Source organism: Euphorbia lathyris, chromosome 3 (genome assembly GCF_963576675.1).
Source record: "Euphorbia lathyris chromosome 3, ddEupLath1.1, whole genome shotgun sequence".
NCBI classification, from domain to species: Eukaryota; Viridiplantae; Streptophyta; class Magnoliopsida; order Malpighiales; family Euphorbiaceae; genus Euphorbia; species Euphorbia lathyris.
Genome location: NC_088912.1, coordinates 40,483,449 through 40,503,969, shown reverse-complemented (window position 1 = coordinate 40,503,969; position 20,521 = coordinate 40,483,449). Strand labels below are relative to the sequence as shown.

At 35.7% G+C, this 20,521-nt stretch overlaps 1 protein-coding gene across 1 annotated transcript; it reads left to right on the top strand.

Moving 5' to 3' along the window:
• The first annotated feature begins 5,882 nt into the window (after window positions 1-5,882).
• LOC136222625 (wall-associated receptor kinase 3-like) lies at window positions 5,883-13,126 on the top strand. Its single transcript, XM_066010367.1, has 4 exons — window positions 5,883-5,974; window positions 6,131-6,465; window positions 6,618-6,767; window positions 11,862-13,126. Exons 1-4 carry the CDS (start codon window positions 5,883-5,885, stop codon window positions 13,013-13,015), a joined length of 1,731 nt encoding a protein of 576 aa, XP_065866439.1. The 3' UTR covers window positions 13,016-13,126.
• The last annotated feature ends 7,395 nt before the right edge of the window (window positions 13,127-20,521 follow it).

The window sequence follows — 20,521 nt, the reverse complement described above, 5'->3', positions numbered from 1 at the left end:
CTATATAATCTTGCAATTTAGGAGTGAAGCAAGCTTGCGATCTGGATTGATAAGTTTTGAAAATCTTGTGCCAAAATACCCCTAAGCAAGCTTCGAGTTAGGATAATATTAAAATAATAATCATGTGTTGAACAATATGTGTGCACACTAAAATTATTAGGTAATGAATTTATTGGATTATTCCATATTCTAGTGCCTTTAAAACTGAGATATGGTGTTATCTTATCTATTAGTTGTATGTGTAGAAGATGCAAAATTGTGGGTTATTTTATTATATCTATTAAATATAAATTTGATTATATTAGATATAATATTTTTAATTTTCCTTTGTTGCTATTTTGACAACTCATCAAAGGCCTCTAAAACTCTACTCATTAATTTCTCTCTGCTTCCACTATTATATATAACTAACGTGAGTGCATGTGCAATGCACGGGATGTTCAATAAAAAAATTTATCCGTTTTTTTTTTTGCTTATTCACATTTAAACATATTATATTTGAAATAATTAATAAAATAAAATGATTTAAATTTAATATGTTAAAAATATTTTTTCATATTAATTAAGATAATTTTATTCATTATAAAAATTATACCTTGTCTTATAAGGATATTATAAAAAATAAAAATTTGAAAATTTATTCTGCTCTTTTATCTTTGTATGGTTATCCTGCTTTTAGTAGTTTCAAAATAAATTTTACTTTTAATTGTAGAAACAACATATAATTGACTATAGCTTTGTAGAAACAACATATAATTGACTATAGCTTAAAACAACAGAATACAGTACGTAGTTAAAAAAAATTCACATTAACCAAAGATGCTCAGATAATGATTAAATCCATAAACTAAAGATGCTCAGATAATGATTAAACCCATAAACTATTCAAACCCTACTCCGAGAAATCGGATCGCCGGCAAACTAACCGCAGAACTAACCGCCAATCAGACAGTCAACCATTGAACAATTGCTGAAAAGCCCCTTGAAAAACCCAAATCAGATAGGCAGCAATACTATCCTAAAAGCTGCTTGGAACCCAAAAAACATTATTAAAACAGAGAGACTTGGTGCAAAAGCTTTTTAGAGAGAGAAATATAGAAAAAGGTTGAGTCTTTAGTCTTAGTTCTAACTTCTCATCCTAAAAAAGGAAATCCAACAGAATAATTCAATAGTATTTTTTAGGGTAATTAATTTATTAGTCCCTATATTTTGACAAAACACACTGTTTAGTCCCTATATTTTTAAAAACACACGGTAAGGTCCCTAACCTTTTTCTTGATGAACTGTTTAGTCTCTAACGTTTTTTCGGTGAACTGTTTAGTCCCTGCCGTTAGACTCTCATGAAGATTCTGTTAGTCAATTTGGATTTGAGTCAAAATCTGTTTAAAATAAAAAGGTAACGCCTTAACTACCCTTTACCATAAAATCAAATATATAACCATCATCTTCATTATTTCTCATCTCTGTGTTCTTCTTTTCCTTTATTTTCCTTTCCTTTAGACTCTACTGCATCTGAAATCAACTTTCTTATTCTTGATTTTCTTCTTAATCATTCAGATTCGTAAGCATTAAGTTTGTGTTCTTTTTATGGTTCTCCATACAAATAGCTTCTTCTTCTAAATTGGATTTTAGGGTTTACTAATCATAATGCATGAACCAATTGGGAATTTCACAAGATTTCAGTAACAGTGCAACGAAACGGAAGGGAAAGGCAGTGAAGTTTACAATAATAACAAAATTAGCATAAACATCTTTCGTCATCACTGAAGCAGTTGGCAGTAAACATGAGTTGAGAATATGGAGGAAATTAAACTCATCATTGAGAGTAAGAGGATTTCCACCTTCAATTCGAACAGGAAGAGTAAGCGAGTGAGATTTGAGTCGATTTCTACCTTCAATTCAAACATGAAGAGTGAGCATGAGTGATTCGATTATGGGTTAGGGATTCAATCCTTTCTCCATTTTTTTGTGAGCACGAGTTGTGAGAGAAAGATATAGAGGTGTGAATTGCTTTTGACTGATAAATAGTAAAGGTAATTTAGTCATTTTCGAATTCATAAACGGTAAAAAATCTAACAAACAGACGGAAGGACTAAACAGTTCATCGAGAAAAAGGTTAGGGACCTTACCGTGTGTTTTTGAAAATACAGGGACTAAACAGTGTATTTTATCAAAATATAGGGACTAATAAATTAATTACCCTATTTTTTAATTGTCTAGACAGGCAAGTAAAATGAAGTTTACAATTAATAATCAATAAAGTTGTGAAACTTGTTGTTGATGATATTTTGCTGCATTTTATGAATAGACTGCATATAAGTAGAAACAAAAAGTTGAATATAATAGATAGTGATGAGAGAACTATCTATGAATTATAATGCAAAAACATTATCATCCAACATCTTCGGTCAATTTGCAAATAAAAAGGGAATATAATATGATAATGCTCATTGTTGTTGCACCATAAAATGAAGAGCAGTTGAATATTTAAGATCTTGTAATTCCTACCTTATTCCTAGAAAAATAAATATTTCTCTATTATCCCTTCAATATAAAATTGTAAAAATCGCATAAAAAAGTAGCAATCTTAGTGTTGTCATCTTTAATCATTTATTTTATATGAAACAGTATGCTATTAAAGTATATCAAGTACAAATCATAACATATAAAACATTATTGTTAGTTAAATTAGTTTCTTATTAATGAAAAAAACTTGGTACGCTAAGGGAAGTAGGTTTTAACCTTTATACACCAGCCAAAAAAAATCAAAGTTAGATTACTATATCTTCATGATAAGAGTTGGGGGCTACAATTGGGCAATCAAAATAAGAGTTCAACCCAGTGTATTTTCCACCTCCAAAAAAGGAACCTAAATACAAAAATTGTGTTGGACATCATCTCATACACCCTAACCTGGTTCTCCTTTAACCATGCCTTCATAACAGTAAACTAACACAATTTAAAAACAAAACCAGTGGATGAGCGGGTTCAATTTTAATAAGGAGGTTTCTAACTTTCTATCCATTAAAATCATCACATCAGCAGGAACTATAAGTGAAAACACATCAACTTACTCATAAAGATTTTAGTGTTCAACCAACAAATAAAAGAAATAAGATTTCCTCATTTCATAAAAGCCTATCATTAAATAATTTTATCTCATTACATCAGATGAAAAGAAAATTATCTATAGTTTAGGCAACAATGTTAAATTTTGGGTTTATGTTAAATAAATAAAATGAACACTTGGTGAAACAAAATCACTGATGCTAAAATGGTAGACCAAAAATTGAATCTTCAAATTACAAAGCAAACATAGATTCAAACCTGTATATGGATATAATCAAAACTCGAGTGCAGTCTGAAAACAAAATCCTGAGATCCCGGTGCTGATCTACATGATGGAAGAGTAATGAGAACTAGAAATCCATAATAGAAGCCAGAAAAAAATAACAAAATCAAAGGAAAAAAAACCCTGAACAATTAGAACTCGGAATAGAGGAAGAGACCGTTGAGGGTGGTTCTTCCCGTGAAAAGGAGAGATGGAAAGATCTAATCTGAATAAATATAGGTAAACACTGTGTGTGGGTATGGGACAGAAACCGCTAAACAGATCGTGAGAAGAAGAAATTATGAGGAAAGGAGTAGTCGTGGTAAGAAAAAACTGTATCGGAAGAAATCCTAAGTAGAAATTTGAAAAGTTAATCCAGAAAAAGGGGAAATATGAGGAGGTGGTTTTAGAAAGGGAGCCTAACTAACACAGAGTAGTGCTTTTGGTACACAAGGAGGAGAGAAATAAGAAAAATCATGGCAGAAATGAGGAAAAGTTGGTTTTCCTTTAATATTTACAAAAATAGTATAATAATTACAATTTTAAGTCAAAAAAACGGGATGCTTTATAAAGTAGCCATGTTAGTCGAAACTCTAAAATTGTGCCACATGAGCAACCATATTATCTTGCTTTTAGTATATATATAGATATAGATATAGAATCATCACTAAAAATAAGAAAGAAACTTAAAATGGTAATCATGACAAAGCATGATTTATAATTGAAATAAATTTCACTATAAGTATAATGTTCCAATACCTTTTTAATTATTTTCTTCAATACGTCTCCAACTTCAATAAACAACTATTGTGTGAAACTTTATATTTGTTCCTACAAAAAATGCATAAAAATAAAAAATTCAATCCATATGAGTTAGATAAATCCAAATTAAAAAATCAGTGGGCTTCACCAGGTTCTGAATTTGGAAAGTTAACCTAACTCCAATTAAACCTAATAATTGAGTTCATATAAAGCCAAAAATCCAAATTTTAAGCTTACCTATGACTCTAGCGGTCATGAGTTCGAATCACATTCGGGTGGGGTGGGTTAAGGGTTTTTTCTTCATCTTTGATGTAATTTTCCTATGCTTAATGTAAGTGCATTGTGCACAACTTTAAAAAAAAAGTTAGAGTTAATAATCGAAACAATTACACCTAGCAACTTATACTAAAGAAATGAAAATAAACAAAAATTTTATTACATGATTTATAATTGAAATAAATTTCATTGTAAGTATAATGTTTCAATACCACTTTAATTATTTCTTTAATATGTCTTCAACTTCAATAAACAACTATTATGTGAAACTTTATATCTATTCGTATGAAAAATGCATAAAATAAAAAATTCAATTCATATGAGTTAGATTAACCCAAATTAAAAAAATCAGTGGACTTCACCAGATTCTGAATTTGGAAAATTGACCTAACTCCAATTAAACCTAACAACTGGATTCATATAAATTCAAAAATCGAAATTTAGTTAGAGTTAACAATCGAAACGATTACACCTAGCAACTTGTACTAAAAAAAGAATGAAAATATACAAAATATTTATTTAGTCATTTTGAAAAAAAACAAACAAAAAGGAAAACATAGATAAGGTAGCGAAAAGTGTGGAACAACAAAATTGAGAATAAAATAACTACTACATATGAAAAAAACGAATAATTACCTTCAGATACATAACGATTTCCTGTAATTTTTGACACATTTGTTTTTCCCGATTTCAGTTGTTTATGTGTCTTCTATTTCCATCAGATTTCTTCAATTGAAGATATCAAAGTCTAAATTCTCCCAATTTTTGAAAAAATGCTATTAATACAGTTTATCAATGGAAATCATTCCTAAATAAATCTGAATCTCTTACTAAAATAAGAACAAAATTATAAGATTCTATTATTTGAAGTAATAACAAAATTTTAAGATTCATTATGCCATTTTCCATTTCACATGACACAATGTAGATGACAGACATTTGTTTTTGTGTCGTCTGAATAGTTTTCGTGACAGTATTTTAACTTTATGTCATCTGATGGCGTAATTAAAAATGCGCTCGATTCTCAAATAATGTTACGATTACCAGCTTCTGTCATCCCAAAAGAACGCGATTTTGATGGAAAAGTCACTTAACCATCAGATGACACTGCGGATAAATGACTGTCATCAGTATACGAAAATAAAAAAGCGGCAACCAAATATTGGAAAAGTGGGGGATCAAAAACTCTTACTTTCATTTTAACGTGCGCCCAAAACTCAAAACCTAATTTCGATTCCCCCCTTTCTCTTTTCTAATTTCATCTCCTTTTTTTCAATCTCTACATCTTTTTTCCTCAAACTAAAGATCTCGAGATAGTTTCTCTCTTCCCTCCTCTCAACAAAGCTTTGATGGCAACAGAGCTTAGAGCAACCATGGTCGATTTTAATGGAGGTAAGGGTTTCCATATTTTGAATCCATTTTAAACTCTGTCCAAACCCTAAATTTTTTATGTTCTTCTTTTTCTTCTGAAACCCAATCTTCTACTTCATTATGGTCTCCTACCAGCGATGACATGCTCTTCTATCCTGAGGCGGTGGTGACTAGAAGGATACTCGGCGATGGTGGCAATAACTCCCCAGTACGTAGATTCAGTAGCTTCAACAGGTTAGGTTAGTTAATTTATATCTTAGTTTCTCAATTCAGCGATGGTGCGAATCAGCTGCATTAATTATGAGTTTCACAATTGATAGCTTACATAAACCTGTCGTATGACAAGTAAAAGGTCTATGGTTTCACATACTACAATGACGGTATCTATAGTTTCACAATTAGTCTTGCAAGTCCAACTAATCACAGCAACGTTTTGCAGTTCAATCCTTGTGAATATGCTTTCATAGCTGATCAAAGGACGTTTAATGTCTCCGATTTGCAGCTTTCGACTCAGCCTTTTTCGAGGATAACTCAAGAGTTTATTAAGTCTGATGTTGTCATTGAATGGGTTGCTAGAGAGGAGACATGTGAGGAAGCTCAATCAAATTCGAATTCTTTCTGTGGGAGTAATACTAATAGCTCCTACTCCGAAAATGGCAACGAATATCGATGTGTTTGCAAGGATGGATTCACTGGAAATCCTTATCTCCCACAAGGATGCCAAGGTAAGACACTACTAGAAGAAGAAAAAATGATTTAGATGGAAAATTTCGTCAGAGAGCTATGAAATTCCGTCGCAAATCGATTAAACTGCGACAGAATTACATGATGATCTTCCTTTTCCAAGATGTAATTTGTTTTTTTTTCATCTGGACAGACATAGATGAGTGTAAGGAGGCGAACAAGTACCCATGTCAGGGTAGTTGCAAGAACATTATCGGGAGTTACACTTGCAAATGCCCGATTGGGATGCGAGGAGATGGGAAATCTGGCTGTCAAGGATTTCGAGTCACAGCTATTGCTGCAGGTTCTGTTTAATCCCCTTCATCTTCATGTTTTTTTTTAAAAATTTTATGTGATCGGGTTGCGAGTTTAACCTTGATTGATATCTATGTTGCACGAACATTCCTTTTTACCTCTTTAGTAGCATTTATGCTTTTCGTGTTTGTATCCGTTTATGCTTTAGAAATAACATTTTCTGTGTATGATACAAATGACACTCCAACAGCTAGCTAGGTGTACAGATGGCTCGTGTACACAATTGGTACTTATTTTGTTTTTGTCTGTTTGTGTAGAAATAACCGTTTGATGTACATCTGTAATACCTTTATCTTTTGTGTGCGTGTCTCTAGTTTTTCCAATACCTGTACATATATAGCACTGTATTTACAGTCATTGGCATTGAATGAAAGGAATACAACCTTCATCTTTCATCTCCTCTTCCTTGAGTTTTTATATGATGGTATCAGAGAGTTTCCATAAACTCTGAAATTTTATTTTATTTTCCTTCTGTGGCGTTAATGGCTGCCATTCCACAGACCAGTCCTTACTTCCTACCGGCAAATGAGAATCTGGCGCTGGTTCTCGTCACATCTCCTTTAACTGGAGACAACTACCATCAATGGTCAAGGTCTTTAAGGATAGCCTTGATCTCGAAGAACAAATATGGCTTCGTGGATGGGACCATCCAGATGCCAGAAGTTGGGAAAGGTGCAACACCATGGTTCTTTCCTGGATAGCGCATTCAGTCTCTCCTCAAATCGGTAAAAGTCTTATATGGTTCGAATCTGCACAATCGGTTTGGAACGATCTTAGGGATCGATTTGCCCAAGGTGACAACATCAGAATTTCTGAGCTCCAGAAGGAGATCCAATCGTTCAAACAAGGTAACCTCTCGATTTCTGAATATCATACACAAATGAAAACATTATGGGATGAGTTATTGAACTACAGACCTTTACCAAAGTGCTCTTGCACCCCTGCTTGTTCTTGTGCTGACATTAGTAATTTCAGATCCTACCTTGACTCTGACCAAGTCATTACCTATTTGAGGGGCCTGAATAGCGATTATCAGAACGTTTGCTCTCAAATCCTGAGCCAACAACTTTTGCTGCAAATTACACCAGTTCCCAAAAACCACAATACCAAAAATTTCAGCAGAACAACAGCAGGTTTAACCAAAAGAGGAACTCAAACAATCTCCCCATATGTACTTATTGTGATATGGAAGGCCACTCTGAAGACATTTGCTATCGCAAACATGGCTTCCCCCCTGGTTATGGCAACAGGAACAGGGGAACAAATTCAAAACCAAACTCGAAGCAAAACAGGGCGAATCAGGTGCAGTCTAATTACCAGAATCATAGTGAACACCATCAATTCACTGAATTTGAAGATGAGCATGAGTCCAGTCCATAACAAGGCGGATACAGCTTCACTAAAGCTCAGTATGACCAGCTGATCAACTTACTACCAAAAATAAAGAATGATTCTGGAGCAGGATCAAGTGGAAATCCCATCCAAATAGCCACTGCAAACAGCAACTACAAGACAGATGCACCTTATTCTGGTAAAGTTTCTTCATCCACTCAATTACTCATACATAGAAATAGTTGGATTATCGATACGGGGGCCACTGATCATGTGGTATGTGATCTCAAATTTTTTACCATATATAGAGCTGTGTCAAATTGTTCAATACAACTTCCAAATAACCAAAGTGTCATAGTCTCTCACATTGGTCATGTCAAATTACATCCAAAATTCACATTAATAAATGCCTTATATGTTCCTCAATTTAACTACAATCTCATATCCAGTAGTAAATTGACTCAACATTCAAATTTATGCCTATTCTTCACCTCACAAAACTGTGTCATACAGGATCTAGGGAACTCCCAGAGGATTGGCTCTACTAGCTTGAGAGGAGGGCTTTATCACCTAGACAAACCATTTCCCAAGCATTTGACTGCTTCCACCAAACGAGTAGCTTCTACTTCAACTCTTTGGCACATGAGGCTCGGGCACCCTTCAATTCAAAGAAGTGGCATATTGTCACAATTTCTTCCTTCCTTAGCTAATTTTCCTCAACACACATCTTGTGATGTCTGTCACCTAGCTAAGCATAAAAGAAATAGTTTCAATCTTAGTTGTAATAGAGCTGATAATTGTTTTGATTTGATCCATTTGGACATATGGGGACCCTTAAAGCATTCATTCAATGAAAAGCATTATTTCCTTACTGTTATTGATGATCATAGCAGATTTGTGTGGCTTTATTTCATGAAGTATAAGTCTGAGACAAGAGATGCAATTTACACATTCAATCAATATGCTTTAACTCAATTCAACAAGCAGATAAAGGTTATCAGATCTGATAACGGGGCAGAGTTTAACATGCCTGAGTTCTATAGCAAATTTGGCATACTACACCAAACTAGCTGTCCTGAAACTCCACAGTAAAATGGAGTTGTGGAGCGCAAGCACCAGGATATTCTAAACATCACTCGAGCGTTACTGTTTCAAAGCAAAATGCCAAACAGTTTTTGGCCCTTAGCAGCTTCTCATGCTGTGCATTTGATCAACAGGCTACCAACTAATGCAACCAAAAATTGCATCCCATACACTTTACTTCACAATCAGCCCCCAAATTGGCAAGAGTTAATAGTCTTTGGATGCCTCTGCTTTGCCGCAACTTTGAACAGGGATAAGACAAAATTAACACCAAGAGCAATCAAGTGTGTCTTCATTGGGTATCAAACTGGCACTAAGGGTTTCAAAGTGATGGACTTGCAGACCAGGAAAATTTTTGTATCACGAAATGTCCAGTTCCACGAAACAATTTTTCCCTATAACCAAGACGAATATCCACCAAATCCATCCTTCCCCTTACCAAATGTATCCGGTGAACTGATTGATAATGATTCCCCAGAGATTCTGATACCTGGATTGCCAGAGACATTGCCTCTTAATGAGACAGATCCAATTCAGCCTGACATTGCAGATCCCATAAACACCAATCCCACTCAAGAAACACACCACAATCCCAATACAAATCAGCCTAGAAGGTCCACCAGACACAGACACCCTCCACAATACCTACAAGATTATCACCATAATCTCCTAAATTCCATCACAACTGCACCACTTCCCAAAATGCCTCATGACCTAAATAAGCACATTTCTTATAACAACCTCAGTACCAGCAAAAGGATTTTCTCACTTCAAATATCGTGTCAGAGAGAACCATCAACCTATGAAGAAGCTATCAAGTCCCCTCATTGGCGATAAGCTATTGAAGCCGAATTAAGCGCCTTAACTGCAAATGATACCTGGTCTATCACTCAATTACCTACAGGAAAGTGGCCCATAGGATGCAGATGGATATCCAAAATCAAACACAGGGCGGATGGTACCGTGGAGAGATACAAAGCCCGTTTAGTGGCAAAGGGCTTTACTCAGAAAGCTGGGATAGATTTCACATAAACTTTCGCCCCTGTGGCGAAAATTACCACTATCAGAATGTTTATAGCTCTTGCTAGCATGAACAATTGGTTCCTTGAACAGTTGGACATCAACAATGCGTACTTGCATGGTGAAATTAGTGAAGAGGTATACATGAAGGTTCCACAGGGCTGTTTAGTTCCTAATTCTCACTCCAACCTAGTTTGCAGGCTCCACAAATCCTTATACGGGTTAAGACAGACGGGGAGGCAGTGGAATTACAAGCTCAGCACTGCACTAAAGGAGTATGACTTCACTCAAGCTACCGCCGATCCATCCTTGTTCATTAAAGCTAGTAATGGAAAGTTCCTAGCAGTCTTGGCATATGTAGACGATCTAATGGTGGCAAGCAACTGCAAAGATGAGGTACAATCAGTTAAATCTCATTTACATGCCTTATTTAAAATTAAGGACCTTGGCCCTTTGCAATATTTCTTGGGATTCGAAATTGCCAGAACATCGAAAGGGATCCACTTTAGTCAAAGGAAATATTGTCTTGAGCTGTTACAAGATCAGGGATTCTTGGGATCGAAACCCGTCCAAACACCAGCCACCCCTAACTTCAAACCAGCACCTACACCAGTCCTACTACATGATATACCTGCCTACAGACAACTCATTGGGAAACTATTGTATCTCACACATTCAAGGCCAGAAATTTGTTATATAGTGCACCAATTGAGCCAACATCTAAACACCCCAACTCAAGATGATCTACACAGGGCACACAGGGTGTTAAGATACCTCAAAAACTCACCTGGGCAAGGCCTATTTTTCCCAGCAGCTGGGCAAACTAAACTTAGAGCATTCACTGATGCTGACTGGCCATCGTGCCTCGAAACCAGAAAATCAATAACTTGCTTCTGCGTGTTCCTTGGGGACTCCTTAATCTCTTGGAGGTCGAAAAAGTAGTCTACGGCTCAAGGAGTTCATCGAAAGATGAATATAGGGCGATGGCCACATCAGTATGCGAGCTTCAAAGGCTCATTTATCTGCTGCGTGACTTCATCATCCCACATGCATGGCCAGCAATACTTTTTTGTGATAATCAAGCTGCACTACATATAGCGCACAACCGTGTTTTTCACGAAAGAACCAAGCACATTGACATTGATTATCACATTGTGCGTGAAAAACTGCAACAAAATATTGTTCACTTACTTCCTATCAGGTCAAAATGACAACTTGCAGACTTATTTACCAAAGCTCAACACTTACCAGAATTTACAACGCTCAAGAACAAACTAGGCCTGTTGAATATCTACATGCCTAGTTTGAGGGGGGCTGATACAAATGACACTCCAACAGCTGGCTAGGTGTATAGATGGCTCATGTACACAATTGCTACTTATTTTGTTTTTGTCTATTTGTGTAGAAATAACCGTTTGATGTACAGCTGTAATACCTTTATCTTTTGTGTGCGTGTCTCTAGTTTTTCCAATACCTGTACATATATAGCACTGTATTTACAGTCATTGGCATTGAATGAAAGGAATACAACCTTCATCTTTCATCTCCTCTTCCTTGAGTTTTTATATGAGTGTACATCTCCGTATCTGTGCAATATACACTTAATGTTGGAACAGAGTTGCTGAATCTGTAGCCTTGTTTCTTGCAGTTGTGGGAGCAGTATTGCTTACAATGATCATTGCTATGCTCATATTGATAATGTACAAAAGGCGTCGAAAAGAGACCAACTTTTTTCGAAATGGAGGCATGCTGTTGAAGCATCAAAGAGTCAGAATCTTCACTGAAGCAGAACTGGTAAAAGCCACCAAGAATTATGATGAAAGTCAGCTTCTCGGTGAAGGTGGATTCGGTTACGTTTACAAAGGAATATTAGCAGATGGCACACAGATTGCTGTAAAGAAGGCTAAAGACATAAGCAAGGCTCAAATAAATCAAGAGTATCAACAAGAAATTGGGATTGTTTCACAGGTTAACCATAAAAATGTGGTGAAAATATTAGGCCTATGCTTGGAAACAAAAGTACCATTATTGGTTTATGAATTCATCTCAAATGGAACACTCTTCCAACATATCCATCACAAAAAGCCTCAAGCTTTAGCAAATTGGAAAAACCGATTACGCGTCGCGGAAGAGACTGCACTTGCTCTTAACTATCTGCATTCTTTAGCAGACCCTCCGATCATTCACGGAGATGTCAAGACATCAAACATTCTATTAGATGATACTTATACTGCAAAAGTATCCGATTTCGGAGCTTCAGTGCTAATATCTCCAGGAGATTCTGATATGGCTTCGAAAATCAAAGGAACATTCGGTTATTTGGATCCTGAGTACCTTATGACCGGTTGTTTAACAGAAAAGAGCGATGTCTATAGCTTCGGAGTTGTTCTTGTCGAGCTTTTAACAGGAGAAAAGCCGAATTTTATGGCAAGAAGTGGAGAAAAGAGCAACGTTATTCAGTACTTTATTTCATCAATAGAAAGTCATGATCTTGATCAACTAGTATGTTTCGGAGTTGCGAATGAAGACGAAATGGAAGAGATTGAAGCATTTGCGGAGATCGCGAAGCAATGTCTATGCAGTAGTGGCGCGAAAAGGCCAACGATGAAAGAAGTTGCAGATGAATTTGGAAGATTGAGAAAGTTGAATGAGAGAAGTAGATGGAATCATGATAAGAAAAGTGAAGAAGAAACTGAACATTTATTAGGTGAATCATCTTATGATTCCATTCATGTTGAAAATCTTAACCAACATGATATTTATAGTCTTGAGATGGACTTATATCCTGCTTATAGCATTTAAATTTTTCTGTTTAATTTGTGTTAATCATCCCAATTTCTGGGTTTCAATTGTTTGACTTGTGTGTAAATAACATTGTATTGTGTTAGTAAAATAAAACCTCAAATTCTTTGACATTTCACTTAAAGTTTAGAATTCTAACATATAGATTAAACTTTATTTGAGGGATAGTGATGTTTGATACTTTAAAGTTCACTTAAAATAAAAAAAATTAGTAATAGTATTCTAAATTTTTTATTTAAAAAATAATTTATATACAATTTAAAAGAATTAAATATGGGTAATTTATTTTTATAAAAGCCATGGTCAAAGAACCAAAATAGATAAATGGTCGAGAGTTAAAAGATTCAATCAAAATTTAAAAATTCTTGTGCAAAATTATATTTTTATTCATATGTAATATTATAACATAAGTGAAATATTAGTAATATTACTCCCTAGCTTTTAATAACGGTAGTTATTTTCTTATCGCTTATTAAGAATTAAGTAATTTTTTTAATATCAATTCATGATGTTTTGGAATATCAAATTGTTTATTCAATATGATAATTTAAAAATATAAATATATATTTTTTAAACTATAGCTATTATTATTATTAATATGTAATGTAATAAAATAGTAGAGTATATATTTTATAGGGAAATGTATAAAAATAAATCATGTGGTTTGGCCGATTTGTAAAGACATTATCTATGGTTTAAAAGTTTATAAACATGAGTTTTGTGCTTTGTGAAAGTTGCAGATATAGGATATGTGAATTAATTTTTCAATCAAACAATATTTGTGGTTTAGTTAATTTGCAAATTCAGACCTCGTATTTTGAGTAATTTGCAAAGTCAGTCTTTTTAATTGCTCGAAATTATTCCATTTTGGGGGTAAATAGTCATGATAATAATTTTTGACAGAATGACTGAGTTTGTAAACTCCACGAATCATAGAACCCCTATTTGCGATCTTTTAAACTATGGGGACTGTAACCACAAGGTTTATTTTTGTACTTTTTTCTTTTTTTTTTTGTAGAAAAGGAAAAAAAAACACAACCGAAAAAAAAACTCAACCCGAGATCAGCCTAGAGAAACTGACCCCCACCACATCCTCAAAGATCAAGGACGAAATGAAGATCGGGGGAGAAGAAAAGGTAGAAAGGCCCAACAAAACAGAGTGCCCTTCCAACGCAAGACGGTCCGCGACGCGGTTCTGCTCCTTATAAATATGGGAAAACTTAATAGACTCGAAGGAGGACCCAATCCTAATAATGCCTTTAATAAGATTCGAGCTGTTCCGACAGACAGACTTGCCCTCCGAAATCATCTTAACTGCTTCTTGGTTATCAGACTCAACCAGAAGCTTCTTCACTCCAAGATCCTTCGCCAGCTTTAGGCCCGAAAGAATCCCCCAAAGCTCGGTAGAAAAAGAAGAACCAATCCCCAGATTCTGAGAGAAACCAGACACCCATCTGCCTCCATCATCTCTAAGCACCCCTCCTGCGGCGATTCTCCCATCCCTCAGACAAGAGCCATCAAAGTTAAGCTTAATCACACATTCGCTCGGTCTACACCAGCCTTAAAGATTGACTTCCTTCCTCTGCACCACCCTAGCTAAGGGGTCTTCACCAAAGCTTTCAACCAAGGTACTGATCTTCTTAGAGAAGAAATCAATGATATTTGGCATAGAAACTACTCCACCTCCAAAGATCTCCTCATTCCGCCACCTCCAAATCTGATGGTACACCACCACAAAAAGAAGAACACCTTGATTCCCAGGCAAAAGAATCCCATTAATCCCATCCACAAACCAGTCATCCTCAGAGTGGGCTAAAAAAGGAGAGAGCACATCCCTAGGGAGGATTCTTCTCCAAACCTCTAAACTTTTCTCACAGTCCCTGAGGGCATGGAATAACGTCTCCTCAAACCCTCTGCATCTGCCACAGGCTCCAGAAACCACCAGGTGTCTCCTTTTCCGATCCGAATTAGTAAGCAACATATTCTTGGCTCCAAGCCATAGGAAGCTCCTAATACGGTAAGGCACTTTCAAACCCCAAATCGTCTTCCAAACCCCTCGAGAAGAGGACTCCAAATCTAGATGGAACGCCTGAAAAGCAGACTTACACGAATAGGCTCCATTGTTTGTTAGCGCCCAGTAGTAACTGTCCTTATCCTCCACATGATTACTTATGTGGACACCTCTAATAGAAATGAGCGATTCCAGACTGAGGTAAGATTCAAACTTATCCCAAATCCACTCACCCTCAGAGTTCACAACATCAGCAATCCTCCAGTCCTGAGCGTCTAACGGAGGCAAGGAAGTATAAACTTCCAGTAAAGGCTTATTACCTACCCACCTATCCTTCCAGAAACTGATGGACCTGCCATTACCCACATTCCACCCAATCCCAGTACAAAACTCAGCAAACACAGCACTGATGCCTTTCCAAAGAAAGGAACAATTAACCACCCTCTCCTTCGGCCCCCCAAACACCTTATCCTTCCGGTACTTCCCACATAAGAGCTTGGCCCACAGAGCAGAGGGACACTGCCACATACGCCAAAGGAGTTTCATTAATAAAACTTTATTATTATCCTTAGCTTTCCTAATGCCCAGACCACCAGAATCCTTCGGCTGACAAACCTCACTCCAAGGCACTAGATGGATCTTTCTATTTTATAATTATATTTAAGTTATATAATTTACTACACTTTTAAATTTTATTTTATGTATATTTAAAATTTTAAAAAAATAAAAATTAATATAATTTAAATTTTTAAATTTTATTGAAATACAAAACAAAAATAAAAAATTACTACTAAATAATATTTAAAATATCTAATTTGTACTATACTGTATAATATTAATAGTCACAAAGCTAGTCTAATGGTTGTGTTTCGAGGAGAAGACTCACTCTGATTAAATCAGTCACATCGACCATGCCTCAATATATATATCTCGATTTTCCCCTAAAGTGTTAGGGCAATGGAGTTATGGTCACATTGGTGGTGAAGTAGTTGTGCAAATGTCTTTCTATCTCTAGAGAATTAATAGTAGTTAGTTAAGATCAATCCTCTTAGAGCACCTCCAACCCTAACCAAATGAGGTTGGAAATGCTATTTTGGTGATGGTTGGCTCCAACCACCACCAAATCTCTACACCCAAATGGTGTAGAGATTAGAAATAAACCAAATTTGGTTGATTTTGGTTTCCACCAAATTGGTGGAAACCAAAATTTTAATAATATATAAATATATTTATTTGTTTGTTTAAAAAGAATAAAATATTAGTAAAAGTGTTATGTAGAGTGGAATAAAGTAGAGAATATTTTTTAGTGTAATAAATGGTGTGGTATGTTAAAGGAAAAATAAGATTTGATGTTTGGAAGATAGAAAATTGAGATAAAAACAGCGTAATGGGTTGGAGATGGCCTTAAGAGGATGAGACATCTTTCGAGGCCATTTCTTTTACCTTACTAGAATAGTCATCCCAGTGAGGAACGATCCTTTGGTTTTATATTTCTTCAAAAATCGTCAATGAGTATAGAATCCCTCCCTGGTAATTGACCAAGGCCTTTTTCTTATCTTATGAATGCCTTTTTTTTTTTGAAGAAAAACAAAAAAATTTAATAATCAAGATCAGAATCCTTACATAAGCTGCTAACGAGCCAATGAGGAACAGTAGAAGAAAAATAGTTAGCATTGGAAAGAGCATGCCTTGCCATAACATGAGCAGCTCCATTAGCTAATCTAGGAACATATGTCACTTTGTAATCTTGACATTGAGATAATAATTCACGACACTCCTGAATAACAACACCAAATTCCGTCAGATCACATTTGTCGGAGTTTACACTATCAGCAACCGCCTTAGCATCCACTTCAAAAGAGACATTTGAATGACCGAGTGAAAAAAACCCAAGCCAGACCCTGACTCAGCGCCATTGCCTCAGCCAAAGCCGGCGGTAAAAGGCTCTCAATAAATGTACTCATGACACCCACACAATTGCCACTATTATTTCGCAGCACTCCACTTGCACCACTCTTTCCTTCCTCCGCGAATATCGCCGCATCAATGTTGCACTTCAAACGCCCAATACTCGGCGTTATCCACCTGGTCTGCCTTGCTGTAGACCTTCTCCCCACTAGCTCAATCGAACCAGTCACTTTTTCCTTCTGTAATTAGCACCATTCCTAGACATACGCATGATTCCGTTCAACTATAATTGTCGGTGCTGTTTCTAAACCTCACCATAATCGATTATTCTGTCTCTCCCAAATAGACCATAGTACCGTAGCACATCGGCATACTTCTTCCTGAGAATTAATTAGCACAAATTGAAAGAACCAGTCCTCTACTCTCTCCCAGGCACCATTCGGCACACATAATCCCGCTGTATTCCAACATCTTACCGCATCTGAACACTCCATAAGCATATGCCAGCCAAACTCAACTTCCACGGGACATGACACACAATGAATCGGAACTTCGATATATCTTTCGAACAATCTGTACCGAGTGGGTAAGCAGTTGTTACCTAATCTCCAAATGAACTGCATGAGCTTTGGTGGCATATTTAATTACCAGATTGTCCTCCACTCATTTCTGTACTCATTCGTATCCTCACTTATCAATCTATAGCCAGACTTGGCGTTATAAAATCCATCCTTCGATAGATGCCAGATGCATCGATCCTCCACACTTTCAGAGGCAATAAATAGGTTACAGATGATTCGCGTCTCCTCACTGTTGAACCAGTTCCCGACCTTCCCTTTATCCCATGTTCGTGTTCCGTCCATGAATAACTCGTAGACCTTTGCCGCCTCTGTCCCAGCCACACAATCAGATTCACTCACCAACGACCCACTTCTACATAGCTACGGATCCTTCCAAACAGAAATTGTTTCTCCAACCCCAATTCTCCATCTTATCCCTCTGCACAACATATCAATTAAGCCCCACACGCTCCTCCACACACATGTTACCCAATTTGGAGGAAAGGAAAGTATCATTGGGGAAATATTTTGCTTTGAAAATTCTACTAACCAAAGCATGAGGCTCGTTTATAAACTTCCACCCTTGCTTGCCCAGTAGTGATATATTATATGCATGCAAGTATTTAAAGCCCAACCCACCCTGACTTTTTAATCTGCTCAATTTTGCCCAGCTCAACCAATTAATGTTCTTCCTCCCATCCTCCTTCGTACCCCACCAAAATGAGTTCATCATTTTCACCAACTCACCACACATAGATTTTGGTAACATGAACACACTCATACAAAAGGTGGGGAGAGCTCGTGCCACAGATTTTAATAGAACACTCTTTCCCCCACTGGATAGAAACCTCATAGTCCAACTACAGAATCTGCTTTTCAACCTCTCCTTTAAGAATTCAAAAATTGCACACTTGGATCTACCAATAAGTGAAGGTAAACCAAGGTACCTACCAGTGTAAAGTGCCATCGTTACTTGTAACCTTGTACGAATGTCCTGTCTAACATTCTGGTGAACATTAGGTAAATACTGCATATCATGTAAATTTGTTGAAGCTCTCTTTGTTCAGAAGTTTCGATTTTTTAATTCCTGACTTACATAAACTCATTGGCCCCTGCTTCGACTGATGATATGTTTTAGACTTGGGTAGCTCTTTGTTAATTCATGACTGGTAATGACAAGTGAGTTTCTGCATTAGATTCTTTGTTTAGTTCATAACTATTAATTTCATTTACTACTTCAAATTTCTGATACAATATAACATTTTTTGGTTCCTTAGTTGAGTTTAAAAAAGGAAGGGGACATAAAGAAATTTTTTAGTTTTTAAACTAATCTTGACACAGATTAATAGCTTTTAAAAATGATGAGGTTTTTATTTTCAATTTACAAAGTTATTAGTTAAGAAGCTACTGGTGTTTTATTTGCTTTTTACCATTAAAGGGGTAACTCAACTCCTTTTGTACTAATTTATGACTGTTTGTGAGTGCTATGATTTAGACTTGTAGCAGGTAAATACCGCATATCATGCTGATTTTTCATATTCATCATGGAAATTTTTTCCTATTTCAGACTATTGTGATGAAATATGGTTATCTTTCGGGGGATGTTGAAAATATTGACAAATCCTATGTCTTAAATGTACAAGCAAGCAGTGAGCTAGTGGAGAAGCAAGAGTTGCCTTTCACAAAGACATCATCTCTTTGGCAGTGCATTGGTTCCCTAGAAGTTTTCAAAGTCCCGCCATAAAAACCACACTTTAGTCCTTTGTTGGAAGAGAACGAAGCAACTCGGGAAGGATTTGCCATTGGTTATTTGGTGAGCTTTGCTGGCTTGGTAGAGAAGGTGTCAAAGTTGACAATTAACAAGCCTAGAAGCGTTTCTTATTGCTATTTGGAAGCTCTTAGTGAGCTTGAAATGCATGGATTTGATGTTAAGGCAATGGTAGCCCGAATTAGCAATTTATTGTCTGTCAAAATTAGGGAAGACGAGGTGAAGAACAAAAAATTGGAGAAGTTAGTGCAATTGCGAAAAAAGATTAATGAGTTAGAAATGCAAGTGGAGAAAAAACGGATCAAAGTTTCTGAAAGTAATAAAACAAGAGTTTTGTGTGTTTTTTTGTCAATATTGCTGTACTTTTTTATTGCTATTATTTCAATTGAAAATTGGGAAAAAAATTAGGTTTTCTACACAAGGTAGTGATTTTGAGATAGAGTTGGCATTGATGCAGTTTAATTATATCATTTGGCATCCATTTCTTTGATATTTTATTTCATTTCTTTGATATTTAGCAGATATTTGTTTCATTTCTTTGATATTTAGCTGCATATTGATCTATGTTTCAACTCAAATTTATCTTGTATTTTCATGTTTTCTGTTCTAGATGCAGAACAGTCACTGTTCCATCCAAATTTCTTTAGAAATTGGTGTTTCACAAGAAAATGAGATATGGATGGTAATTGTTGCATCAACCCTTAAGGTTAATTACGAAAGCCTCTTAATTTGTTGCATCATGAGGTCAAGTAAAGAGCTTAAAGTCTCAACCAATCAAAGAAGTAAGCCAAAATAGTCTACGGTTATTTAGGAGTGAAGCAAGATTGCGATCTGGATTGATAAGTTTTGAAAATCTTGTGCCAAAATACCCCTAAGCAAGCTTCGAGTTAGGATAATATTAAAATAATAATCATGTGTTGAACAATATGTGTGCACACTAAAATTATTAGGTGATGAATTTGTTGGATTATTCCATATTCTAGTGCTTTTAAAACTGAGCTATGGTGTTATCTTATCTATTAGTTGTATGTGTAGAAGATGCAAAATTGTGGGAAATTATATACTCAATATTAGAGGTTTATTCAAATTATTATTATAATTTTCTTTTGTATAAATTTCACTTTTGAAATAAAATTTTTTAAGTACTAAAGTGAGCCATCAAGCTTGAAAGATTCACTTTTTATATAATCAACCGTGGTGGGAGCTGATCGCAAAAAATTGTTCAACCGTTTGCGGGTAATAGAAGAAAGGCTTCGGAT